Consider the following 27,891-nt stretch of genomic DNA (forward strand, 5'->3'; position numbering starts at 1 on the left):
CGACCTCCTGTACCCGCCTAGATCATGTGACCAGTGTGCCGGTCACGTTTGTGTGTGTGTGTGAGAAAGTGAACTCTGGTGAATAGTCCTCAGCTGCTTCACTCGTGGGTCCGTTCCTGTCCTCTGTCTACCAAACAATAGCTTGTTGTATTTCCTCCCATCGTGCCTCTCTTCCCCCAACACACCGCACATCTGCATCCTTGCTCCCCAACCCCCCCGACCCCATGTAACCTCCTCTCCCACCACGCGACCTCGCCATATCCGCGTTCATCTCCTTGTCATCGGAGAACGTGCGCAATCTTTCCCTGTTGTTTCCCCTTGGGGGGGCTGGGTGGGGAAAAGTTCAGTGACATTCAGATGCATCTTGTGGGCCTTCCACTGTGCCCGGCCAACTGCCTTTCCCTCCGACCTCTCCGTGAACCTGTCCCCTTGTTTGTGCATCCCGGCCAGCCGTCCCACCGCCACACCCACGGCGCGCATTCCTGCATGCTTATGGGACCCGAGCGATGACGTCTACCTCGGTTTTATTTATGAGCTGCACTTGTTGCGAACGAGGAGCGCTCGGTTCGAAGGGATCGGCTCTGCTTGCCCTCGTGTAATTCGATTTATTACTTGATCTCAATGCGTCGCCGCCCGCCAGGCTTTTTGATCTAATACCAGCTGACCTTGATTGTACGAAGAAAGTGAAGTCAAGATAAGCACTCGATGCGTCATAGATGAGTGGTTGTCTTGGAACCGTCCGATTCCCAGGCACTCCCTTGCCTGTCAAAATGTTGTTGAGCCAAAGACTGAACCCCCAACTGAACCCCGGGCACTGCTAAGTGGCTGCCTGCTGCTCAGGCCTACTCCATCATGGGTAAAATGGAGTGGTCACATTTAGCTGATGTGCTGTTATGTATAACAGATAACCGCATTTCTTTGCCTTCTCAATCTTCTTTGCTCTTTAAACTGACCAAACCCGTCATCATTTCGAAAGGCTGCCTCCATCTGCCAGGTCACATGACTAAAGGATCAAACAATAAGTTGACCATTGTTTGGTTTATTCAAATCAGTCTCACGCAGGAATCAGCGTTCAGTCAAGTTAGAATGTCTCATACACACACATACCCACACACACACACACACACACATGCACTTGCTCTCCCTGTCCTTTCCCTGGACCCCTCGTTCAGGGTGAAGGTCAGGGTGGTCGTCAGGGCAGTCTCTGGATGGACGACTATCCAGAGACTGCTTCTGCTCAGAATGTCGTTTTGTTAAAAAGAAAAAAAAAATTCCCATCGTCATGGTCACCCAAAATCTTAGAAACCCCCACCAATGGCTACAAGCTTTGCATCGGGCTGGGGGTGGAATAAATGAACGCTGACCACAAAAAGACACCGTCACCCCCCTTTACTCACTATACAATGCTCATTTGAAGCAATCTGTTTTTGGATGAGCCCCAAGCTCCCCTCCAATATTTTTTTTTCACAAAGCAGACGTCTACTATAGATTCAAAGCTTAAAGTTTAAAACTTTTCAAATCATGTGACCCGAATGCGGCCGCCACTCCCAAAACAACAATTCACATTATTTTCAAATCACCTGGAGCGTCCAGATCCTCTGGGTTCCAGGGTTGAGAGCCCTCCGATGTCGATGTCGTAGATATTCAACCTTTGCAGCTGCCGTCAGATGTGAGGCCGCAGTTCGAGGAGGCTTTCAGCAACCCGTTGATTACAGAAGCGGTTAAACAATGAAGATCTGCAAGTGATTTATAATCATTCTGAAAGGATTATGTTTTGCATGATTCTTCCCCGGGCTATTTTCCTTGTTCATCATCCACCAGTTAGCAAAGTTCCTTTGCCGTTTGTGTTCGAGTGTACCGTAGGTCCCTCACTTTTATAGATCCATTGTTCCCAGGAGCAATAACAATGTCTACGCCTGTAAAATGGCTCCCCTCGTCTCTGCTCCGTTGTTCTGCTTGGGAGGTCTTACCCTAGTTCGGAATACGCTAATTCAGTCTGACCACCGAGCGGGGAGTCTGGGCTGTGCGGTTGAACCGTCGCTGAGCAGCCCGAGCCCGGCGTCGCCAGCGGCAGATCAGTTGCGCTGATAAGAGAGGAGAAACCAGGGCGACCTCCAGCCCGGCGCTCCAATCACATCGCTCGCTCCAAGACTCACCGCCGCAGCCGTTGACAAATGACCCCATCCACCCTCAGCCTAACCACCGGCAGGTGTGCTTGAAACCTCTGTCAAGACACCTGTGTGTGTGTGTGTGTGTGTGTGTGCGTGCGTACGTGCACGTGTGTGCTCTTAGGTTTGTCTCACGTTGCGAGGACCCAGAGGGGTGAGGAATGGCAGGACACGCCCATAGTGAGAAAACTGAAATGTTAAGAGCGCTGACTTTGTTTAAGATTAAGCTCAGTTTTAGATAAACAGGGTTTATATTTAGAATAAGTGTCCCAGAAATGAGTGTAAGTCCTCTCATGTCATGGAAATTTTGGCGTGTGTGTGTATGTGTGTGTGTGTGTGTGTGTGTGCGCGCTCACATGCAGACACGACTATGATATTTAACTGTGTGACAGTACTTTCTCTAGAAATCCAAAGTACCACACACGAGAAAAGGATGTTTTTCCCTAATGCTCACACTGACTAAAAATGGATTTCCTCTTTACTGCCCAGTAAGAAAATCACCATCGGATATTGCACACTGAATTGCGCTCCAACAGTGCGGGCGCGCACACACACACACACACACACACACACACAGACACTTGCAGGCCCCCCTCCAAAAAACGACCAATATTACATAATGCAGAGCGATACATCCAGGGAAGACATTCAGGAACACTCGTCCTTCCTCCGTCATGAAGTTGCGGAGAGAAACCAATAACTTCAGCCTGTTGACATTGTAACTCGGCCACAGCGGATTTCATGCATGGGGTTGGGAGGGCATGGGGGCTGGGTCCACACATTCCTGGCTCCACTTTTTGTTTTAATTCTTTGTCAGCTGCTACAATGGTCGCAGGAAAACAACAGGTAAAGAGACAAGTGACACAGGAAGTCAATTCTCCTCCGCCGAGGTCACGTTTATTATTGAGAGAAACTAAACATGAGCACGTAATATTCATTTTTATTTTTTTATTGAATTTAAAACATGATGCGTGCCAATGAGAAAATGTGCAAGAGATGCTTTCTGGAGGGCTTTTATAATTCAAGCATTTCTGAAGCCTTCACCCACCCACGCTGCCAGAGACCGTCGGGTACGAAGCTGCGACCACGGCCTCAGCGTCAGCCTGAATTCCACCCTGTTTTGGAGTAAGATTGTCCTTCATTCCTAAGCCTTGTGTTTTTGGAGCCGAGCACAATTTGTGCCAGGAATGCAGCTCAGTATGGACCGAGGGAGAAAAAGAGAAAGAGAGAGACAAAAACCCATCTATATGTGTGTCAATACAGAGACAAAGCAGACAGGAGAGTGTTTTTGACATTTCCTTTACTCCACAAATGTAAACAATCTAATTGGATTGTGGTGGAACCAATGAGATTACCAGCAAGAATTTGGCCCAAATCGCCAGCCCATCCTCAACAACGGTTCAGTGTTTTAAACACACTGCCGTTCTCTCCCCGTTTACCAAGAGATGATATTGCAGTCCAAAGAAGTGGCAGAGAAACTTGGGATTAAATCAGCAGGCTATTCAGAAGTTCGGTTTTAACCTCTACATATTTTTGGAGATTTGTCTTCGTCACTGGGGGACGGTTCAAGGCTGTCAGCTCCTTCCCTAATCCCTGGACTTATGGATATGTGCGCGCATGTGTGTATGTGTGTGTGTGTGTGTGTGTGTGTGAGGTACAGTCAACCTAAAGGTTTCTTGGCAGAACTCGGCAGTCTTGTGACGCAGGATCAGGAGTTTGTTCTGGTTTCCCATAGCAGGTACCTTCTTCCTCAAGCACATTTTTTACACGCCCAACGCTGAGAAACAAAGCTATCTGATGTTATAGAATGAGCATGTTTTGTTCTGATGTCAATTCATCCATGATTTAGTGTTTGAGTAGAAAGCAACATCTTTGCTTTTTTTTGTTGTTGTTCACATGAAAAGATGACTTGCAGATGTATTTCCCGTGAGTCGTTGATTGTGTCGAAGCACCGTGTTTACACCGAGAAACATTTGTCAGGTGCCGCCTAATTCAGCTGAACCCTAGTGTAGATCAGCAAATCTCAAGATGTGTTGGATTCAGAAATGAGGAACAAAATTATGCTGGGTTTCACACTTTCCACTTGATCCGAGTGGTGCGGCCTATCTCTGTGCTGTTTATTTCTTCTATTAAAAAAAAAAAACCTCTTACGGTCAGAGATGCCAGAAATACATGCATCATCAGCATATCTGTGACACATGAACCCTTGTCAGTGAGGAGAATTCCATGAGATACGAAAAGACCAATAAGACCCATCTCTTCCAAGTGAATGCTGATTGATCCGTTAGATTGCAGACAACACCTTTATCAGCATCTTGCAAAGTGATGAAGAGCATATACGTAGGCTAGCGGTGGAGGACTGTCACAGGGATGAAAATACTTTTTCAGAATACTAGATGTTCATTGTGTTCTTGTTCTATAATGTTCTCCACTGGCGGAGCTTGGAGTATCAATCTGTCCGATCGATTAGAGCAAAGTGAGACTGCCCTACCAATCATAGTGAGGTTCGGTGGGATGTGGCCATTAAACATGTTCGTTCACTTTAAAGTGTGTTTTTGCAGGTCTTTTGGGAGCCCGACAAAGAGTCAGCCTTTCATAGCTGTTGGGCAAAAACAAACCTGCCCTCCCCCGGCCTGCTGAAGACATCAGTTCTTGATCGGCCCATTATTCACCCGATCGATTAATAATGTAGGCTCTGCAAATGAAGAAGGATGCTTTATTTGCGCATATTTGCCTGGAGATTGCTGGAGAGTCACCAAACGATCTTGGGACTCAAAACGGGACTCTTGCTGAAATAACATCAACCTGTTTAGTCCCAGGAGTCAGTCCAAGGATGAGCCGAAAAATGTCAGAATCAACACACACACACACACACACATTGTCATGTTCTGAATCCACTCTACGTCATCTCTGTTACATATCTTTGTTTCCCAAATATTTTGCACAAGATAGATATTTTCAATTTGCACAATTAATGCAAATGAGAGCTGCATAATTACCCTTTTGCTTTACCTCGCTCCTCATACATAATCACTTCCCTCATTCCGATGCCATAAAATCCACATCTGGGAGAATAAGGCATATTTTTCGTGTCTGTATTTGTTACAACTGAAAGGCCACGTGTTCCCGATTAGTCCAAATCTACTCCTCTTTCCAGCCCCAGTGCATAAATCATCACACACGCACACACACACACACACACACACACACACACACACACACACACAGACACACACACACACACATACACACACACACACACACACACACACAAAGGCTGTCTGCAGCCCAAATGCTATTTGGAGAAAGGTGCATCAATACAGGCATTATGATTGCCATCAAATCACCCCCCCCCCCTTTTTTTTTTACACCAAAGGAAGAGCAGTCAATGAAACAAAATGGCTCCCTTTGCTCTGTCATCACCGACAATTTGGCCAAGGTTTCCTTGGCAACGCAGATTTGGTTTTCTCCGCGAGAAAAGGGAGAGACGGCGCTGTCTTAACCCGGTCTCAACGATGCCTGCATCCAACGGCAACAGCCTTGATACTGTATTCTCCCATCGATTTTTTTTTTTGGTTTGTTTTGTTTTCGTGATGGTGCTTCATGATGACAATTCGAGGTGAAGAGAAAAATCAGCATTCAGAAATTATTTCTGGACCAATAAAATAGTTTAGCATCATTACTATTTAAAATGGAGTTTTCATCTTTATGCAGCACAGCTGCTTTTTTTGACGGCGTTTGTTTATTAGTTTCCTAGGGAGAAAAAAAAAAGATTAATGAAGCTTATCGTCGCAGCAGGAATTCATCATATGATCATGATCTGAGGTCGTTTTATGGTCTATGGCTGCCGCTTCCTTGCAGTTTCTAGAGGAAACAGCGAGGACGTGACGAGAAAGCTACCCTTTTTTGACCGCCTCATCGGCTCGGGAGAATGTTTGTGCTGAGACTGAGGCCGCAGAGGGGAGCCTGTCATCTGATGGGCAACATTCTCCATTGAAAAAGTGCATCAGATGAGGAGATACTGTAAGACGTGCGAGCTCGGGTGCCGAGAATAATTGGCCTGGGTTTAGAATTACAGAAAAACTGCAAAGTAGACCAAAGCAGTGAAGTACAGCTTGCATTCCATCATTGCATTCAATCATCAAGCATTAAAATTCAGTTTTAAATTAAGAGTCATTCATCCATTTGAAAAGAATACCTTTAAATGTAGTTGTTCCTTTATTTAATGGCACCAAGGAGGGTTCCTGGTTCGGTTCCGATAGCCGACCTTAGTTCTCTCCATGCTCTCCTGTCTGGGTTCTCTCCACGTTCTCCATCTTCCTGACATTTTCTTTTACTATGCCTGTGATTGACAGGTGGTTAAACGCCGCCTCTTGCTCCACTGTCAGCTGGGACTGGCTCCAGAACCCCTCCGCCCCGGCCCCTAAGTGCAAGAAAAGCCCTGTAGACAATGAATGAATGTATGTTTATCTTGAAACAGAATCGTGCAACAATCTGCAGTTTTCATAAATTTAATTGCCCGCTTACGGCGTTTATTTTAACGATTGAGTGAAGTTGCCCCAGAAAACAAACGACCCGCGGTTCCTTTAATCGAATCCAAACCTTAACCCGCAGACCCGCAGCTCAGAGTGTTATTCAAATCTCCATTTTGCTACGGTTCTCCGGTGCCAGATAAGATGCGTTCCTCACGCGCTGAGCTGTAAAACGACCTTTGTGGCCGACTTTCAGCTCAAGCCCTCAAGACCGCCTCCACTAACTTATCAGTACCCCTCTACTTCTTGCTCCGGTTGGTTAGCAAACACTGACCCGGGAGTTTGCTACAACTATGCAAACATCTTTCAAAGTGAGGGAACACAGCTCCGATATCCCAAAACACTCTCTCCGTTTTGTCCGCAAAGGCAGTCTTGGCCGACGTAGGAGTTGTTTTTCAGTTGGCTGGAATAAGTATGAAAGGTGATGTAATTGGTTACAGAATGTCAGTAATTCTGTTTTCTTATCAAAATCACATTTGCATTTATTTTAAATTATTTGATTAAATTCCTACTGGGGAATTTTAGGTAGGCTGTCTTACACAGCACAACAGAAAAAAATTAGATGTGTCATTTGAGACACAATGACTACTTTGACCAGCTGTCAAACACGTGTCTATGTATGTGTGTGTGTGTGTGTGGGTGACTGTTCTCCACATGCAGAGTAATGTGACTGTGTTTTAAATCACTCTTTAGGCAAAGCTGTTATTGACCAGCCTGTTTAGAACAATAAATAATGCAGGACTCATTTACCTGGTGTTGAAACCGCATGGAATCAGAATTCCCAAGGTTCCCTCGGTCAGTCGCCGCTTCTTTCGCCTCAGATCGGCACCCCCTGAAATATCTAGGGTTCGAATGGGTCATCGCACCTGACACCTGCCTTACTGTCTCCCCCAGGCGGCGTGGGTATCGCGGCCACCCAGCTGTGCAAGACCGTGACAGACGTGACGGTGTTTGGCACCGCGTCCGCCAGCAAGCACGAGACCATCACCCAGGGCGGAGTAACACACGCCATCGACTACCGCACCAAGGACTATGTGGAAGAGGTCCGCAAGATCAGTCCCAAAGGTGAGGGAGCGGAGGCGGACAAAGGTTTGACGTTCGATACGAACGGTCTGATACAAACTATATTCATCTATATAGTAACCCCTTTCCCCCCCAAAAATAAAACTCAAAGCTCTTGACAAATGGTTGAGTAGGTGCCAAAGGGAAATTCCAATAAAAGAAGTGATTTCGATGACACAGTTGATAAAGGAGACGAATTGTCCATGTTGCTTTGTCCCAAAATGTAAAGATGGACGTTCAACAAGCATCCAATGAGTTTCCTTCATTCTCAGACTACGCCAGGCACGATGCCGATCTGCCCCGCTGCCATTGTTGGCGGCAGGATGTGGAGCCCCCTCCCCGAAACCTCCCTGTCTTTGTAGTCCATGAGACAGACGGGCATCACTGATGGATAGACAGGGAAGGGGTGGGGTGGGCAGGAACCGACGCCTCAGACAGAATGTGTCAAATTAGAATCCTGGTTCAGCGTGCTCGCTACCTTTTTCCCTTTGTCTTTAGCCGCCTGTCAATTCATCTTCGCTTTGGTCAAGGCTGAGTTCCACTGAGACCCCCCACACACACACACACACACTCATACACACACCGGCCTTTTTCTCCCCGCAATCAATAGCACCACGGGTTCACAGAGCAAGGAGGGGTAGCCTAATTTGAGGAGACCCCTCCGGCACAAAGAAGCATCATTAAGGCTGAACCTACGGGCGGCCTGTTAATAAGGCAAAGAGAAAGCTCTATGGTTGGGTTGCTGTGATTTACAGCATGATTTTTTTTATACACACACACACACACACACACACACACACACACAAACACACACACACACATACACACAGTCAGTGGGTGACAGCCAGCAGGAACAACTCTCTCCTCCTCTACCTTCTGCTCCAGGGATGGACATAGTGCTGGACCCTCTCGGAGGATCGGACACCCATAAGGGTTACAACCTGCTCAAGCCCATGGGCAAACTCATCACTTATGGTAAGTGGAGTTTTAATAAAATTCACATGTTCACAATTCCTGTTTTCAGGCCAGTTTAAAATCAAGTCACAACCCAATAATGAATAAATAAATGAACCTGCTGACCCCTGAGGGGAGGAAAACCAAATCAACAGATGTTGTGTAATTAGGGACGCCTTCAGAATCTCCGGCAGAAAGTTTGCCGGAGACAAAAAAAGCCTGAGGTCAAACCTCCTTCACTTTAAGCATCCAGGAAGTACGGACACAGTGACCAGATTTAAGTTAGCAGAAACATGTTTTTTCTAGAGGGATTTTAGACAACGGAACCACACAAATGCCACGTTTCACAGTTGTGTCACTCATCTGGTCCGCTCTTTTCACACATTGGCACATTTCAAGGAAGGTGCTTCATGACTGTAAACAGCAGCTTTGCTCCTCAAATACGGCAAAACGGCGTTTTAAACAGCAGCTTAAAAATAGCTTCATTTCCAACACACACTTTACTCTCTGTCTCTCAGATTTCACACAAGGCACTTAGCGTTTCCTAAAACCGCCTCTCGCAAAGCAAATTGAAAAAAATAACTAAGACAGAATTCGCTTTTTAAAAACTAGAATATTAGCGAGAGAAATCCTGCATTTGCAGTGGTGTCAGTTTATGCCGGCGGCTGGGATTTCAGTACACTTGCAGTAAACCCTGCTCTGAATACATTGTTTGCTAACAGCCTGAGTGTGTGTTTCTATCCAGGCTTCGCCAATTTCAAGATTTCAGACAAATATCCTATGCCGCGGTCAAACATGAAGCTCATTGAGTCAATCGCACAGCGGTGGCAGTCACACCCGCAGCTGTATCAGAATGACTTCAGAACGGGTGCTTGTGACGCGGCAGGAAGGAGTTTCTCATGTTTTACTCATGTATTCAAACATGAGATACCTTTAGGTTCAGGAATATGTCCGGAGGTGGGGATGAAAAACGACTTTTTAGAAGTCGAAGCGGCTTCCCAGCGGTCGACGCGGCATCTCAGTGTCCTCTGTAGTTCATGTCCTTGTGCATGCCGGAGTGGGTGAGGTTGGCATCCGTGGAGAACAGGGCCTTGCCTTTCCCAAAAAAAAAAAAACAAAAAAAAAAAAAAACAAGCACGGTGCCCTGACATCCCAGCCACCCCACCACCCACCCACCCACCCACCCACCCACCCACCCATCCCCTCTCGGCCGCTGCTCAACCCCCACCCACCCCCCCGGACCCACCCTGCTACCCTGCTCCCGGGTTGCATCTTTCCCAGCTTATCAGATTTATGAGTGGCGGAACAAAGGGCATTCTATCTGCACGAAAACCTGGGAATGTGTCTGAATGTAACAGGCCCGGCTGCTCACTCTGCTCTGAGCGCGCTTTGTGCCCGCTCACCCTCCCCACCACCCTGCACCCCACCCACCCACAGAGGCACCCGGGCACAGGAGGAGGGTAGAGGGGGCACGGGAGGAGGCCAGAGGAAGCGGTGGCACAGAAGCCCCAAGGGCCTCCCTGCATGGAAGGTGTTTAGGAGGGCGTGAGCGTCGGGAAGCTCAGACGGACGCGTCAAACCATAAACAAGGATACGTCAGCACATCCCGAGGAAGCAGCGAAGCATCGCAAGACTGCGGTGTCGCATCCTAAAAATGACTCGGCAGATGAATCGACCGTCAAACTATTCGCCGATTCGGATTTCAGTTTAAAGTTCTCAGGTGTTGAAGCTTCATTTAAACCTTACCACCCAAACACTGAGTGGTCTGTAGATCTTCCTGCAAGCGGATTAAAACTCCAGTCTATAAATAGAAATAGCAGTTTTCTTTTCCAGTCTGAGTATCTCTCTTCTCCCCCTCTCCAGGGGCAGCCAACATGCTGGCGGGCCAGAAGAAGAACCTGCTTGCTGTGGCCAAGAACTGGTACCACCAGTTCTCCATCCACACGCTCAGCCTGATCCAGGGGAACAAGTCGGTGTGCGGCTTCCACCTGGGCTACCTGGACGGGGAGGTAGACCTCATCAACCAGGCCATGGCCACCATTCTGGATCTTTACAAGGACGGCAAGATCAAGCCCCACATCGACTCCACCTGGCACCTGGAGCAGGTCTGTTTGCATCTTTTATCTTTTTTGCGGAGCGCCTAACTCGGGCCGTGTAACCAACCCGAGTGACAAAGAGTCCCGTGTGCAAATTACCGGTCTAATTCGTCCCAAAATTATATAAATCCCAGTTTTACGACCGCTTCTATAATTCAATCATTCAGCTCCGTAGCACTGTGTCAGAATGCACTGATATTCAAGGTAATTTGTAAAAACAGAAAATAATATATTAAAGATAATCGCTACGATTTTAAGGTAATGTTACGTTCTGCCGGACATCCAGTTTTCTTTCGAAATGAGACGCTCAAGATAGCGCTCACACGGTGAGTCAGACGTAAATTCGGTGTGAGAACATGGCGGCTTTGAAAGAGGTGAATGGCTAACTGATCGATCATCTCAACCTTTCCATGCAAAATGCCTCGAACTGCAGGTCGTCTCTGTGGATTTCAAAATAAAAAGTTATCGATCCAATTAAAAGCATCTGCCCACACATCAGTTTAGATAACGCTTTCATCAATCATAATGCGCCCGGGGGGTATAATGAGATTGGGTCGCCGGATCACGTAAGAAGGCCAGGAGTTGGGCGTGGCTCAGGACTTGGATGAAATGGGTGAGGTTTTCCCGCCGGTCAGCCCGACGCTGGTAGCGCAGCTCACAGTGACAGAGAGCTCTGCTCTCATTGGGATGAATGGAGAGACAGCGAGAGAAGTTGTCAGATCTCCGCCCGGTCAGGATTGTTTTTGGCCCTGTCTCTGCGTGGCCAGAGAGAGACACCCGCCGTCTTTCTCCGCCATCTGACGCTCTTTCTCTGCCCCTCCATCTGTCCGCTCTTCGCATCCGACTCCTTCGGCCCCTTTCAGGCCGCTGCCTCCTTCGCCGTCCCCTCTCCTGCTCGCCATGTTTCTCCTCTCCCCATCACGGTGTATCTTACTTTTTCTTTTTTTTTCCCCTCTCTTGTTGCCATGGCGACATCCTTTAGCCGGCGCGTTCGCTTCCGTCTCAGGGAGGAGCCCTGATGTATGAGAGGAGAGACACGGAGGAAAAAAAACAGAAAGGGTTGATCGCCGTCCTGCCAGCCGCGAAGTTTAGCTTTTTTTTCCCTGACGGCTGAACATTAACGCTTTCTGTTCACGGTCACATCCGTGACAGACACGTTTTAAGCCGTCGTCAATCAGATTGGATATCGATCGGGAGCAGCCACGCCCAAACCCCATCCATCACAGCTTCGCCCGCTGCGTCAATCTGTTTCTTTCGTCCTTGTTCACCGATTAGCGGTAAAAAACACCCCGTAGATATTTGACAATTGGCAGTTCCACGTCTGCTTCTGAGACGGCCAGGAGGATGATGAGGGAAGATGTAGGTGCTAGCTGCACATTCTGGACACATGGGGGGGGGGGCTGATAGATCTTTGAGAGCCGAGGGCGGAGGGAGGTAAAGCTGCCCAGGGAGCTTCTCTATGACTTTCATTCACGCTGAAGCTGATTTTTATCATCTCTGGATCCCCCTCCCTTCCTCCCTTCCTCCCTCCCTCTAACCAGGCGTGGCCGTGATCGAAGGACACCAGTTGCTCTCTCCCCCCCTCCCTTTCGCTTCGAACTCCTTCACCTCTCCTCTTTTCCCCTATGTGCCGAAGCGTCAGGGCCACGTTTCAGGCGGGCTTTACGTTGCTAGGAGATGGCCCTGTTGCCGTGGCACTGGTTGTTAGGTGGTCTGCTGCCACACATGAATACGGTGGGGGGGGGGGGGGTGAAGTGATGGAGACAGGAACAGACAGTGGACAGGGCGTAAGGACGTAGCCTCCCATTAACAATCCCTCGACCTGGTTGGTCAGATAGATTATCTAAATGATAATATGAGATAAAATAAGCGGTGTGGCGAGCCTTGTGTGTGTGCGATGAGGAGGCAGCTTTATAAATGAGTCCCTCCAGATCTTTATCTCCTCCACTAATCAGCATCTTCAGACGGATCAATGTCCACTCCTGCGGTGAATGAAATCCCTGCCTCCTCTTGCGCCGCATTAAGTGGACTCGGCGTATCGGAGGGAATTTCTTCCTGCCCCTCTGGCTCTGGGCCGCAAGTATCAATAAAAACATTATAACAAACGTTTTAAAATAATCTCTAGTGTTTTGATTAACCCTGCGTATCCACGGCACAGGAGAGAACGTTGCAAAAATCAGTATAATGAAAATGAAAATGAGATTTCTTCACAAGCGTGTTTGCATGTTTTGCATCAGTTTTCAGACACTGCTGCTGCCATGGCGACCCCTCTCAAAAAATAATACTGCTGTAATTATTGCAATTGATGGTAGGTGTGTATGAGCCCATTCATCTTAAACAACCTTGATCCTTTTTGGAAAAAAAATGAAATTGTGACGGCAATGCAAATCTTTCAATGCTCCAGTCTTAACTTATTGAATATTATGAGAGGAAAATCGTTATTTTGTTTGAAAAAGAGTGCTTATTAAACAACGGAAAGAGATTAAACACGTCACACAGTTTTACGTTAAAAACATCATCCCTTAGACAAAATGAAATTTCCGTCCATTAAACTGGGTGAGATAAGTGACTTCATTGTGTAGTTATTTTTTTATTTCTCGCCCACCAGCTGCTTTCTGTAAAAATCAGCTGAAGGCATGTTGGGGGAAAGAGAGAGTTGAGGCGGTTCCAAGCAGATGGGACCAAAAATAGAGGATGCGGCGTGAAGGGACAGTGGAAAAAAACATAAACAGGAGGAGCACTGACCAAAGTATACCAGCATCCCTGCAATTTTCAGCGATCAGATTTAGGGGGGTGGGCAGGACTTGTACTCCCGCTCTTCCTGGATGGGGGCACCAAGCCTTCCGACACCAGGACCTCCTCCTGAATAAGGGATGATCCGCCTCCAGATATCCGTGCTCCTCCTAAAGCAAAACCCCGCCTTGGTATTATCATTCCCAGGAGACTGAAGGGAGTGGCGGGCCTATCGTTGGACTGCTCCATCTGGTCGGTTGAGCTCTTCCAACTCGTCCCCTCTATCGAGGGCATGTTATTTAAATTGAGGTCTTCCTCAAAGTGTTGCTTCCAACGCCTCACAATGTCAAGTCAACGATTTTCCTTCCCGGCTGTAAACAGCCAGGGCCCGGCCTCTGCTTCCCCTTCCTGAGTTCTCTCACGGTGAGCCAGAACCTCTGAGAGGCCAACCCTCCTCTGGGAGCTCACCAAACTTCCCTTGGGGTAACTGCTGCCCCTCCAGATCGATGGTGGGAGGAAAATTGGCCGATACGGCCACAGGGGACTGCTTCTTGGTGGAGGCCAGTCATGATTCATGATGTCCAAAACCTCTAATTGTGATGGCCTTTCGTGTGGAGATGCAAACTGAAGACCTCAATGAAAGGATCTTTTGCCGATGTTTCTCAGCAACAGGTCTATTTTAACCTCCTTTCAACTCGACTCCTCCCTCTGGCCTCATGTGTATCTATTTGTTCCTCTGCTTTCTTTCCAGGTGGGCGACGCGATGAGGAAGATGCAGGAGAGGAACAACATCGGCAAGGTGATCCTCACCACGGAGCCCATGCCCGAGGAGGAGAAGAAGGAGGAGCCGAAGAAGGAGGACAAGAAGGAGGAGAAGAAGAAGGACGACAAGAAGAAGGACGACAAGAAGAAGGATGAGGCCAAGAAGGAGGAGAAGAAGGACGACAAGAAGAAAGAGGAGCCCAAGAAGGAGGAGAAGAAAGAGGAGGAGAAGAAGGAGGAGGTCAAGAAGGAAGAGAAGTGAGACGGAGGAATGGGTAGTCGAGCAGACCAGCCGGGAGTTTGTGTCCTGGGAGCAGGGGGTTGGGGTCTGGGCTGGTGGAGTTTGGGGGGAAATATGCATTGTAAATGGATATTACTTGGGGTCGGGGTGGGAATGGGGGGGTTGGGGGAGGGGGGCAGGTTAAAGGGGTAGATCACGAAAATTATCTCACTGCAGTAGATCCTTTTAGTTTCTTCCGCTTCCCCTCTTTCCCCACCCGATCGATAGCTGCGATGGCGGTGATTTCTCCAGCCTGGCTCCACCCGCACCTCCACCTTTTCTCAACTTCACCAATGGAAAAAAAACATCTCCCGCGTAACGCCTCGCAGTTTTCTGACGTGTCACAAAACAACAACAACCCCCCCTTTTTTTTAGTGGAACGAGAGAACCGGGGAGGATTACGGGTGCAGTCCAGGCCTGGGGCAAATTACTGTTTCCTCTCCGCTCACACTTTTACCCCACCCTTGAACCCCTGCCCCCCGCGCCCCTCCTCACCTTAACTCCCACTGTGCTAAATTGTTCTGCTCTGACTTCCAAACCCCAACCCCAGCCCTACCCCATCACCCCTTTACTGTGCCGAGTCCCAACCCGCCCCTCCTCCTGTTCCCCCCACCCACACCATCACCCCACCCACGGGCCAGGCCCACAGACAGGCACAAAGGCAGGAAGATAAACGGAGAACCACACCCACCCACACACACACACACACACACACACACACACATTGCTCTCTCAGTATCCAGTGCTCAGTTATGTCACTGGGGATGAGTCAGACATGCCCATGATTGGCTGAAAGGCCTCCTCCGGAGATATTTGCATCATCGCGCTGATCATGAGCGTTCAGGCAGTAGTATTTACGCTGCGTTGCCTCCGCATATTATTTATGACAGCGGACGAGACCCCTGCCATTGTCTGGGGGCTAAAATGGCTCCGTGATACACATCCCCCGACCTGAAAATTACATTTTTTTAAGTAAAAAAGGCAGTGGCCGTCGCACTTTTCCTGAATATGAATTTCCCTGATAATGAGCCTCTCTGTGCTGTCTTGAATAGGGAAGCAGAAATCATTGCTCAGCGTCTTTTCTTCCTAGTCACAAATTTTTCTAGCTGACCAACTGTTGGCAAGAGGCGGATGGTGCCAATTAAGGGAGAATTTTGTGTCTGTTTCGGCGAGCTGCAAAAACACACACACACACACACACATGCAGACGGACACACAAGTGCACGCACGCTGATTGCGATGAAAGGGCCACTGTGGTGCTGAGAGAGTGAAGTGTCCGAAATGAGCAAGTTAAGAAGGAGAATACCAGCCCTTCCTCCTCTGGATCAGGCTCTCCTCCTCCCTGATCCTCCGTGAGGCGTTCAGTGGCATTCTACTCCTTTCACAGTGACCGGTCTCCTGTCGATCTCCCTGACCTGGAAGAAGAGAATTCAATACAAGCTGGCGCCCATACTTTGCCTCCCCTCCCTCCCTCTTTCTCTCTCTCTCCCTCTTCTATCCAGTTTCCTCTCTGTGGTCGGCATAGCAACAGGCGTCAGGCTCGTCAGAGATGGCACTGTTGTCTGTTCCCTTGACTCCTTCCTCCCCTTTCTGCCCCCCACCCCCCCACCCCCCCGCTTCCTAAACTCTGCTTCTTCCCGACAGCCGCCAGTTCAGCAGATGCAAACCGGAAAAAGGAGGAGCAGGTTCCAAAGTTGATAGAAATAACCCAATCCTGCGCCGATTTTCCAAAAGTAGCCCCGAGATCCAAATCTGGTACCGTAGTGTGCAAGAAAGGGTGCACTGCTCCCCCTAGTGGCCAATGTGAGAAAAAATGTGCGACGAGAAATAGACAACTAGCGATCAAAGTGTTTCCTCGAATCAAAAGGACATGTATCTCCCTGTCTGCCTGTCTGTCTGTGAGTGTGATTCCACTGTTGAGACTCAGATGGTGACTAGTGACTTTGTAAAAAACAAAAATGTGAAAAAAAAGAAAACAAAAAAAAAACGTGTCGTGTTAGCATGAGTGGCCTCCCTCATGTGCTGTGTGTGGTGTGCCATTGTGTGTGAAGATGTGTGTGTCCTCAGGTCATTTGTCAGGTTTTAAAAAGCACCTCCCACCCTTACCTTGTCACATGTCCCTTCACACCACTCTGCTACAGTACAATGTAGCTCCCAACCCCGCCATCTCTACCCCCATCTCCCCACCCCACCTGTCTGATAAGAGGCCTGTGTTAGGAAGACAGTTAGTATTTTGCACTCTGCTCGCCGATTTAAATGCACTTACATGCATGGCTGTCACACTCCAGTCCAATGGGCTTTGGTTCTGCTCCGGGTTTGCAGCCTGTTTCCTGTCATTGACTCCAACCGCAGTCACTGAAAGCACAGGTGGTGCACACACACTCTCTTTTTCTCTCTCTCTCTCACACACACACAGCCACACACACACACGCACGCACGCAAGGTAAACCTAGACAAAAAAAAAAAAAAAAAAAACATGCTGCCATCCTGTAAAGGTCCTCTCATTTTCAGCTTTTCGGTTTGCCTGGGCCAACTCCACCCAGGTGGCAGCAAAGATCAGAGCACTCATCCATCCTGGATTTGGCAGGAGGTAAAACACGGAGTGTGTTGTTCGTGGGCCGGGCTGGGCTGGAGTGTGACTGTCACGCTGGTGTGGGGAGTGACTGTGTCCTGTCAGCCTCTGGTTAGTGTTCTGTTCTAATCTGCTGGGCTCCCTTCGTGAACCTGTGCACGGTGCTTCTGTTCTGAGTGCCATTTGAGAAGCGAACGCTTCATAAAAAAAGAAGGATGTTTTACTTAATATGTTGTTATGATTTACCATTATGTTTTTGTTTGTTTTGTTTTGTTTTGTTTTGTTATCCAAGGGTTTAAAGTTCAAAGCTCATTGCCTTTATGTGGGGACCTTCTAACCTGTACTCCTTTAAATGTGACAAACTTTCTGTTGGTCCGAACCAATGTGTGCCAAATTCAATTATGTATATTCCTCTGTCAATGCTTTGAATATTTACCGTGCATAAACAAACAAAAAAATATATAAATAACAAAAAACGATCATGATAATTCTGTTTTTGGATGCATTTCCGTCCACCTTGAAGAAAAATATGATTACAAAAGACTTGTCAGTGTGTCAGGTTCGTATCCCCAGTGCTCGTAGGTGCTGACAGATTTTTTTGGGAGCAATTTTACAAAAAAAAATTACGTCACCCAATCAGTCGTTTTAATTGGTCGCGGTCTTTGCTGAAGCATCAACCTGCACTGTGCCTCTCCTCGCACACAGTTTACCTCAATCTGAGGCGCCTCTTTCCCGGCTAAATCCTTTTCACTGTGCTATACAGCCTTCTCGCGACACACCGAGCTCATCGGGTCAGTCTCTTCTGTGTTTGCAACCATCAATCCGTATCACAGTGAAAAGGATGCTGAAAAGGTGCATTCAAGGGTTTCCGACCTTCACCAAATGATTCTGAGTCACACAAAATTTATTAAAAAAAAAAATTAGAAAAATAGGAAAAAAAAGTCCAAAGCATTCGCCAATCCTCGATTCTGAGGAATCTGTCTCTTTCCGTTTGTCTCCAATTGACTTGTGTAGCAAGTGAGGGAGCAGATGTTTTCACACAGCTGTGTTGGGATGCCAATACCGTAACATAGCCGCGCAAGGGCCCGAGCACATTGGCCGATCACTGCTCCGCACCGGCCGCCCCCAGACACAACACTTCCGCTCCATAGCTGATCTGGCTTCGCCCTAGAATCACGACTCATTCCTCTTTTTCCTCCGCCGAAGTCAAGACGCTCTGCGGATGCAACAGTGGCGGTTAAGCAGCGGCTGACCGAACCCACCGCCCGCCCCCAACCCATATTCCTGCTCCACTCACACACATAGAAGAAAATCAAATCTGTCCTTCACATCTGGAATTTGAAATTACATTGGCATGTGGAGAAGAGCTTAATTTCTTTTTTTTTTTTGGTCAATGCACCCTCCCGCCCCCTTCGTCTTTTGTGCTAAAATTCCTTCGACATGAACTCAGTCAGTGCAGTGGGTGTTTCTTATGCAAGAACACTTCAATGCAGAGGACTAAGTAACTTTTCAAAGTTAATTTTGTTTTTTTAATGCAATCCTAGATATGATCCCATCGTAAAATGTGAAAAAATAAATACTCTAAAGACAGTGAGAGTAGTCGACACAGCCCTCCTTGCCGAGGTTGTCGTTCTTGGCTCTCGCACCTGCCCTCCCCTCCCCCCCTCCCCACCCAACCCCTCGGAGGTACTCAACATTCAGCTTTGAGATGAATTGCTTTTTCGGTTCTGTTTGGTTTCTCAGGTCATCCCAAAACAGCAGTTTACTTTTGAGTAATAAACCACTTGCGTTGAGGTTTTCTAACACGTGCAACGTTAAATGTTTCACTAGATCCGCCGCTCAAACCACCACGTCATCTTCTCTTCACACCATCGCCGTTTTCACATAAGCTTCAGTGTTCTTTTTCACAAAAATACAAGGATAGGGTTCTGCCAGAGTGTTACTTCCTGATTTCGGCACCTCGTCCTCGATCGCACCCGCTCACGGCTGTTTGTAGTTTTGGGCGGTAATTTCGAGGCTAGGGCAGTGCAACGCCACCGCAGTATTGCAGAAATACGGGGCGAGTACAATCTGGCCGGGCTTCTCACAGTAGTACCAGGACGCATGCCTTGTCAAACACGAGTATGTACAGTTCACGGTCTCGTTCATGTTAGTTTAGCTGTCACGTAGTCATGTGACATGAGGGAGAATAACCTTCCAGTCGTTTCAAGTTGCCAACTGAAGCCAATCCACTGCCTCTTGTGCCACCTGAACCCCGGTCCTCACCTTCAGCACGGGCACTCTTATCGTACCCGGCATCTGCTTTCATCACGCACTTCTAACCGATCTCTGGGAACGCTTCAGAAACTTTGCATCCACCTGTTCAAATCCAGCCACCACTGGCGGCTTTTCTACCAGGCATACCCAACAGGTTGATTTCTGAGCTGATTCTCATAGCTCCTCTTTTTTGTTTTGTTTTTGGCGGGTGGGGGGGTTTATTTTGGGTTATTCCTGGTCGCACCGACGCTCGTCTCGACTTTGTTTTTTAAACCCTTTGAATTGATGCTGCTTCTGTGCTTGAGTCTGGGTTTACTGCGTGGTGCCATGTTGTCCACATGGCCTCTAGAGCTTGTAACGCTTCAGTGTGTAATGTTACCATATGCCTTACATGTTTTCCAGGACTAATAAAAAAGCATATTAAAACAAAAGTCAAAAGAGGTTTTTTTTTTTATGAATGCGCTGACGGAGACAAAAAAATCAGACAATTTTTATTGACAAGGTTTACAGTATTTTTTTCTTCTACAGTAGCTCGTCCTAAAAACAAGCCACACCCTGGTATCAAAAGCCAAATATTTATATGTAAAAGTAGACATACTGTACAGTTTCCAATAAAATAACTTATCTTGAAAAATAAACAAATAATCAAAGCATTTGTCACACATATAATGAAGCGCTCCAATGACCCATTAGGACTTAAAATATAAAATAGTTATAAAAGCATGAAACCTACATTTATTTACTTGCACTTGTGTGCTCAAAAGAGGTACTTTGGTCTTGTCAAGTACAGTGTTAGAAAAGAGATAAAATTCAAAACTACATGAGAATATGCAATTGGGGGATTTTTATTTTAGACGCTTGGGCGGCTGCTCCTCAATCCCGTGGCAGGTAAGAATCTCGGACAATCGGCTCAGGTAGGTGGCATCAGGGTAGCCATTGCTGAAAGAGACAAAGCACAAGGATGCTCAACCTCTAACACTGAGAGTTGCCCTCCGTTTTTCACCTCAGGTACCCACCCTGACATCCCTCCTTGCAGGCTGGTCTTGTGCGGGATACAGCCCCAGCAAACGTGGGCCTCGGGTTCTTTCCCTGCCACCCGGAAGGTCAGTCCTTGCCGGAAGGCTCTTAACAGCCTAGGTAAGAGCCTTCTGGTCTCCTCGCAGTCTGGAAAGTACGTCTTGAAGACAGCTCCTTGAAATGGTCGTCCAGGGGACGGGTGACCCTCCTAGTATGATATAAAGTCGTTGTCTTTTTAAATCCCTGATTTAAGACCATAGAGAGAATACCAAGCTACCTTTGTGATTTCCTCTCTCATCAGTAGGACAGAGTCTGCAGATGTGATCTGTTTTACTTTTTTTCTTTTCGTTGCCCGAAATTCAAATTAAACACATGGAAAAAAAACAACAGAGCTGTTAAAATTTATCGTTTCAGTTCTCAGGTTTCACAGTTCACTAAGAATTTTAATACGACTTTCAGTGCGAGGGGGCGGTAGGAATTTTGATATCCTGCAGTCAAAGCTGTAGATATGCAATGGAAAGGTAGAAACAGACCATGAATAATTACTGTCAAGCAGAGCTTTTTTTGTTTTTTTTTTGTGAAATGATAATTTTTAGAAAATGACAACCTGAAAAATAAGATAATTATACATATTACATTATAGCTGGTAACTACATGACAGTGGTGAGACCAGCGAGAACAGCACATCATGTTAGACATTTTGGAGAGGTCAGAGAAGCCAGACGGAGATGGTTCGGTCATGTGCAGAAAAGGGATAGTGAATATATTGGCAGACAGATGCTGGAATTGGAGCTGCCAGCCAGGAGGTCTAGAGAAAGACCTAAGAGAACATTTACTGACGTAGTGACAGAGGATATGAAGGTAGTTGGTGTGAAAGAGGAGGATACAGAGAATAGGGTTAGATGGAGAGGGTTGATTCACTATGGCGACCCCTGAAGGGAGAAGCCGAAAGGAGAGGTCATAATGGCTGGTAAAATTGGGTGATAAGGTTCTATTAGCTTTCAGAGGGGATATGTTTCAGAGGGGATATGTTTAAGGTAAACCTCTCACCCCTTGAATGCCATTTGGAATGAGGTACGTGATCTTGACAGCAGAGTTCATGTGACCTGGTACACAGACGTTGTTCAGTTCAGCGTAGTTCATTTTCCCCTGGATGCCCCCTGGTGTCGACTCCACCCTGTGACACACCCTACCCTGGATGTGCGTTGCGTCCAGGCGCCTCGAGCCAAGGGGAACTCCACACTCCATTTGTTGCATTGTTGCCTCAGCGCCGCCACACGGACATCTGCACTCCAAGTCTCTCCAAGCGGACATGGTTTCATTGGAGGTGTGCTGGAGCTCTGCTTGCCTCTGCTGTTGGCTGTCATTGTGCACAGACTGCACGGTGCTCTCTGTTCCGTGCGACACATTGATCCGTGCCAACGCAACATTGCTAGTGGTTCTGTCATTTGCATTTGTAGCGGATTTGACAAATGTCCTCTGTCCACCCAGCTCCCTTGCGACTTTCTCCTTAGTGACGGGGTCTCGTCGAGCAGATCCATAATCAAACTCTGTCCCCGAAGGCTTTGATCCCCCTAACAGACTTCTCCTCACATTATCTTTTCGTAAATCATGGTCTAACTTTACCTGAAGACCATTGCTACAGTGCAAATCTGTACTTTGGTCCCCATTTATTTGACAGGATGTGGATGGACTCCGGTTGGAGATAGAGAAGCTAGAAAAGTCTTGCTCTTCAGGTAGTCGGACGCAGTCCGCAGCATATACCTCATGCAGTGAAGTGCTCACTTGGAGACATATCTGCTGTGGGCCGAGAAGAAGGATTTTATTCCTTAACACTTTGATGAAGATTTTCTTGAACCGACTGCGAAACTCTTCACAGCAAGCTTGCAAAGTTTCGTCTGCTGGGTCGACGACACCGAGCTCCGACAGGGGCAACTCATAGTGGAAGAAATCAACGCTGGAAGAGTCGACCAGCTTCTGTAAGAGTGACTGACATGAGAATACTTTGGACTTGTCCGCACCTCTTATGACGAGAGTCAGGTCAGCTCTGCCTTCCGAGATGCACTCTTTTATCTGGACGTCCGGTGCCACGTCTTTGAGTCGGATTCGGTACACTTCTTTTATGTAGAACCACATGATGCGGCAGATGGTCATCTGCAATTTATGGTCTTCAATTTGGTCACTCCCTCTCTGGCTGCTGAAGCTAGAGGATCTGACTCTGACTCCAGCACTGGATTTCACTGGATTGTCTTGAATCTTTTGGCTTGGCCCTTGAACCTTAGTCTGAGACATTCCTGAAAAGCTGCTGGATCGCCTCAAAGTGGACCTAACCTCGGTAGGTAGACGTATATTAGTTTCAGAGTCATCCAAAGGAGGTCTGCGTTGGGGGGCTTTTACTCTCTTGGGTGGAGAATCCAATGAATATGAGCTGGACAGGGTTTTATTCTGCGAATAAGCAGCTGAATGCAAAATTCCTCCACCCTTGACTGCATCCACTTTCGTGTTCAGATCTACTGCTCTGGGGACAGTGTCACCCATAACGTCAACCGTGTCTGGCCTCGCATCATGACTTGAGACTGGACTGGCATGTGTTTGCATGCTCTGAGACGGGGGCCCCTGGAAAAAGTCCCCCGGACGACTGCCCAACATGCAATATCCAGAATTCTTAAAACGAGCAGCCAGTCTATACTTTTTGGTTGTATCAGCTCTTTTAGCTGCCTCCTCCGAGGGCAATATTTGATCTACGTTATGATCCACAGATCCAGCAGCGAAGTCGGACACAGTGAGTGGGTCTCTCTCATCTACAGAAGGGAATGGGGAGCTTAAATCAAAGGATGGAACTTTAAGGGAAAGGGAATCATCTTTTGGATCGGTTACGCCATAATTGTCCAGAATAAAACTCTTGGCCATCAAAACGTCAAGACGGCTACCAATAAAATAAACATTCCTGTCGTCTTCATTCAGAAGAACCTTGGGAAACCGGACCCTTAAGTTCTCCATTGTTCTCTGCAGGACTCCTGGCGGACACAAGATCTTTTTTTTAAGCAGATGAGCTTGGCATATGGTGGTCTCTTTCTCATGGCAGAGCTCACTTATTGCCTTTCTGGCCTGCTTAATGCGTTCCAGGTCGAGACCACCCTCTCCTGCTGTGGCTCCAGCATGGAGAAACAGGGTCACCAGGCCCTCATTTGTCTCTTCTACCACATCTATGCCAAACTGATTTAGGATATGCCCGTACTCCTCCCCACAGAATTTCTGCAGGTACTTGTACATATCAGCATCTACAATAAGCGAGAGGTCCTCTTCTGACCTGGGGGAATGCTCACTCAGATGAGAAGCTACTTGATCTGGCTGGACCATCGTGCATCCATCATGCAGCGGCTCTTGGTGTGCATTTGAGGTCCACTCATTGGAGCAAATCTGACCTCCCTCTCCAGGATCTCTTCTCTCATCAACTCCTCCGCTCACATCTTGTGACTCACAACCGTGATGTGCCTCCTGAGCTTTGTGAACAGGTCTGGAGCCATTGCTGGTCATCTGACCTGAGTCTTCTGCCAAACTCGAATGGTGGAAAAGATGCGCCAAGAGTGACTGAACTTTAGAGTAGGGACCTTGCAAAGTGCACAATTTCTTAGCAGCGTCGTAACTCTGCTGGACGTCCGGATGGTTCTTCTGCAATCCAGTCAATGTGTCTATATCTCCGGGAAGCTGGCTGCAGTCTACAGTTGCTAACAAGCTCAGGATAATCTATAATATTGGGAAGAAAAACAAAAAAATACAAGCTTTTAAAATTTCCAACCTTGCGATCGGCACAGCTATGATCAGTATTTTTAGAGAACAGCGATATATGAAACAAAAGGGTATGATGTCTGTCGGAGGTGTTTCACAGAAATGTTGTGATCTTATTTCAATCCACAACTTTTTGACCTCATGTAGGGTTTGATGCGTGAAGATTAAGGATTGAGTTTCTCCACATACACTCTCCAAACATTTTTTTCTCCACTCCAAGAACATCTGAAGGTCCATCCTTGATTCCAGTTTCAACGGAAACTACATTCGAAGGTCCATCCTTCACTCTAATTTTAGCAAAATCAAATCTTATCCTGTATGATAATCAAATAAGTAAGGGGGGGCTTAAGTGAATGCAAATTAATTTTTTTCAAGTCTGCAGGGGTCTCTGTAATTGGAACCCAAAACACAAGATTTGAAATTCTGGAAAATCCTGAATTTCTCGCTCAGACAGACTCTCGCTGGGCAACCGCGGAGATCCATCAAGCTCAAATCTCACTTCGCTTTTTAGATCCATCTGTCAACCCTGAATTGCATTTGAAATTTCAAAAGTTTATTCATATTTAATGACTAAAAACCTAAAAACACATTTCAAGTTTTGGCTGAGAAATGTTTGCTGGACTTCGAAAGGCTCTGCAGCAGGAAAGGACCACCTCCCATTCTCTGTTCATTCTATTAGATGTTCTACCACCACTTGAGTACTGCATCCTTCGTGTTTTTTTAACTGTGATTCATCATAGGTCTATGAAATCTCCCCAAACAGCGGATCAGTTCCACTATGATGATTTGGTCACATGGACCACATGAATACAGGTGAATAGAAAGTTTCCAGTCAAAGGGCAAAATAGAGACTTCCAACCATTCACTCTCTCATTCATGCCTGAGAACAATTTAAAATCTTCAGTTAACCTGGTGATTGTTTTTGGACTGAAGGAGGAAGAAGGAGAACCTGAGGAGAACTCAGACTGAAGCAGGGAGAACATCAAGACACACACGGGCCGCGATGAAGATGCCCTCCAATGTACAAACCAGTTCATGTATGTTTCGTTATACGCACCCTGTCTGGGTCCGAGCTCTGATGAGACTTGGTAACTATGAGCTGATACTTCTTCCCGTCCACTTCCAGAATGTGCTGGCTGTGTTCAGTGACCCTGCGAGCCACTGTGTGAGAAAAGCATCACGAGAGGAGAGTCAGCCTCAGTAACATTCTGACTAAGCACTTTTACCGCTGGCCACTCCATTGACTTGCATGCCAACATTCCAGCTCTGCGAGATTAACTGGTGACAGCCAACACTGAAGAATACCTAGGTAATACCTTGTCAATTACAAGAATTATGTGCAGAAACACAGGGAAAGCAAATTTCAGGGATTTATACAAATAAATTAGACACAATCTTACTTTAACACTGTCAAGATTTTTTTGTCATTTCACAACCTTATCTTTACATTATTAAAGAGTAGTCTAAAATAAAATATAAAAAACAAAACCACTCGTTAATTAAAAACTGTCTAAATTTGTTGGGGATCTAATAGCAGGTTTGCAAAAATTGAAAACTTTTCATCATTGATATTAATATTTCATTAATTTTATTCAGAAAATAACCCCCCAACAAGCACATACACACACACACAACTGGCTGTTACATATATTATTGTATACTTATGATGCACAGACATGAGCACAACCTGACCAGACTGACCTTTATGGTCTTCAAAGGTGATGAGGGCGGTGCCGGGCTTTGTCCTGTCAAAGCTGACGGAGTCTATTTCCCCTCCCCTGTTCCTAGACTTCTGAAAGTGGATGCACACTTTGTCTTTCAGCCTCTCTTCCTTGATGTGTGCGGGCAGACCAGTCACTCTTACAGTCCGACCTGGTTCTGCCATCTACAGAGGGGGATTAGACAATCACTATGGTTCCACTGGGGAGGGAGGGGTTGCAGTAACAGCAACGATGCAACACACACACACACAGACACACAGACACACAGACACACAGACACACACACACACACACACACACACACACACACACACAAATACACACGAGACAGTGAAACAGTGTGTCTATGTGTATGCTTTATTTGTGCAAAATAAGATGAAATGAAATGCCATTGATGGATAACAACTTTTAATGGAAGCTATCAGTTTTTCATCGGACGACCATTCAGAGAACCGCACCCTTACACAAAAATCACATTTGTGTTTATTTATGATCTAACGCCCTCTACTGGCAATGCTAGAAAACTACATCCGACAAACGAAACAAATCATCAGCTAACATTCAAAACCAAGTGATTTATAACAGTGCAACAAGCAAAACAATATTTCTTAACAATTTTTGTCGGAATGGAAGATTACATGCTAACTTTTTTTTTAACACGACATTGCTATTATCAATGACCAGTTAATCTGTTTAACGCACGACTGAATTCATAGGTTCCACAAATAATGAACACTTTTTGGCTTTATTTGTGGAGACGTAGGAAGTGTTTTAAAACTCTCAGGACGTTGGAGTGTGTGTTTACGTACGAGGAGACACACACCGCACCGCGTACGGTCAAGGAAGTGAGCAACCGTACGCGCCTACATTGGAAATCCGTGCAATCGATCTCCTGTCACACGAAACATATGGACTATTTAACCTGAGTTAATACGTGGCGTGCCATGGTTTACCTTACAGGTGCCTCAAGACGGATTGTAGCTACTTCTCAGAGACGATCACCCAGAGGGAAAATGAAACTGCCATCTCAGCTCGGTTGTCTGTTCCACCGCCAGGAAGCGACCGAGCGCGCCCCCGCTGGCGGGTGCCCCGTCCGGGTCCGGTAGAATCACGTCTCGTCACGCTCTGCTATCGTTTCACCCCCACTTATAAAGTGCGATGGTGTTCTCGTTCTGTCCGTATATGTGTGTGTGTGTGGTTTGTCTGACCCTCACTGAGCCAACTGTTGTTTCCCCTCCCCCAACCTTTCTTATCTTTGATATTGTTGTTCAGCAATTATTGTAAGCATTTTGCATTAAATGTCTTTTCGTGCTCCCCTGTGTGACCTCAAGGCCTCCTGTCAGGTTGTCCTTGTAACATTGCTGCCTAACCAGTGAGCATGTGAGGGGATTTATATCAGTGCATGCCTTGCAAGAACAGATCTCTTGGTTCATTGAAGGACTAGTGTGGTGGCTGTCTACAGTGATGTGATTTATAGTCGTCGCCCCCCCCACCCCACCCCATGACAACATAGCTTGTAGCTCCCCAGCAAGCGATGTAAAAGCTTCCTTGTGTGCACTATACTTAACTGCACACAAAAAAGGGTTATCTGGTACTACTACACAATCCCTCAGTTTCACAGATCCAATATAAAAAAGGCATCCCCACAAACTGCCTTCTCTGGACCAAATCTGAACTTCGTAAGAGATTTTGCTCTGCTCAGGTAGTATAGTTATTATTATCACAACGTATTTTTCTTTTCACACGAAAGCCAAAATAGCTCAGTTGGGAGAGCAATTGACTGAAGATCTAAGATCCCTGGTTTGATCCCGGATTTCGGCAGCAGAACAGGTAAAATTTTCAAGGGTGGCGTGGTGCAGGAGGTAAAGCAACTGAACTCTATTCCTGGCTCCTTCTTGTGTGTCGAAGTGTTGTTGAGCAAGACACTGAACCCTTAACTGCTCCCCTGG

General features: G+C 46.9%; 2 protein-coding genes across 3 annotated transcripts in view; one reads left to right on the forward strand and one right to left on the reverse strand.

Annotated features, from left to right (window-relative positions):
• vat1 (vesicle amine transport 1) overlaps positions 1-19,846 on the forward strand; it is a 33,015-nt gene extending 13,169 nt beyond the window's left edge. Inside the window, exons 3-6 of the mRNA XM_086176131.1 lie at positions 7,595-7,765; positions 8,648-8,737; positions 10,580-10,821; positions 14,297-19,846. Coding sequence (XP_086032257.1) covers positions 7,595-7,765; positions 8,648-8,737; positions 10,580-10,821; positions 14,297-14,569 — 776 coding nt within the window. The 3' untranslated portion in view covers positions 14,570-19,846. The remainder of the gene's footprint in view (positions 1-7,594; positions 7,766-8,647; positions 8,738-10,579; positions 10,822-14,296) is intronic.
• A 46-nt stretch (positions 19,847-19,892) lies between these two features.
• Positions 19,893-26,990, reverse strand: LOC147217424 (uncharacterized). Of its 2 annotated transcripts, XM_086176134.1 has the most exons (7): positions 26,896-26,990; positions 25,923-26,106; positions 25,279-25,382; positions 21,626-24,179; positions 21,483-21,538; positions 20,432-20,640; positions 19,893-20,354 (listed from the first exon to the last, which is right to left on the reverse strand). In XM_086176134.1, the coding sequence occupies exons 2-7, from the start codon at positions 26,104-26,106 to the stop codon at positions 20,261-20,263; spliced, it is 3,201 nt and encodes a 1,066-aa protein (XP_086032260.1). In that variant the 5' UTR covers positions 26,896-26,990; the 3' UTR covers positions 19,893-20,260. The 2 variants fall into 2 exon arrangements, with proteins under 2 accessions (XP_086032260.1, XP_086032259.1); XM_086176133.1 differs by having other exon boundaries at positions 21,483-24,179.
• Between the last annotated feature and the right edge of the window lie 901 nt (positions 26,991-27,891).

This window comes from Fistularia commersonii, chromosome 28, assembly GCF_037954325.1.
Source record: "Fistularia commersonii isolate RoL2024-O1a breed Wild chromosome 28, RoL_Fcom_v1.0, whole genome shotgun sequence".
Lineage (NCBI taxonomy): Eukaryota > Metazoa > Chordata > Actinopteri > Syngnathiformes > Fistulariidae > Fistularia > Fistularia commersonii.

What these genes read in the sequence shown, in the direction of transcription:
- LOC147217424 (XM_086176133.1), bottom strand. Translation starts at nt 26,106, where the DNA reads ATGGCAGAACCAGGTCGGACTGTAAGAGTGACTGGTCTGCCCGCACAC. An exon ending in AGAGCTCGGACCCAGACAGG is followed by an intron (nt 24,180 to 25,278) that starts GTGCGTATAACG and finishes CCAATATTATAG; the next exon opens with ATTATCCTGAGCTTGTTAGC. An exon ending in CTGCAAGGAGGGATGTCAGG is followed by an intron (nt 20,355 to 20,431) that starts GTGGGTACCTGA and finishes TGTCTCTTTCAG; the next exon opens with CAATGGCTACCCTGATGCCA.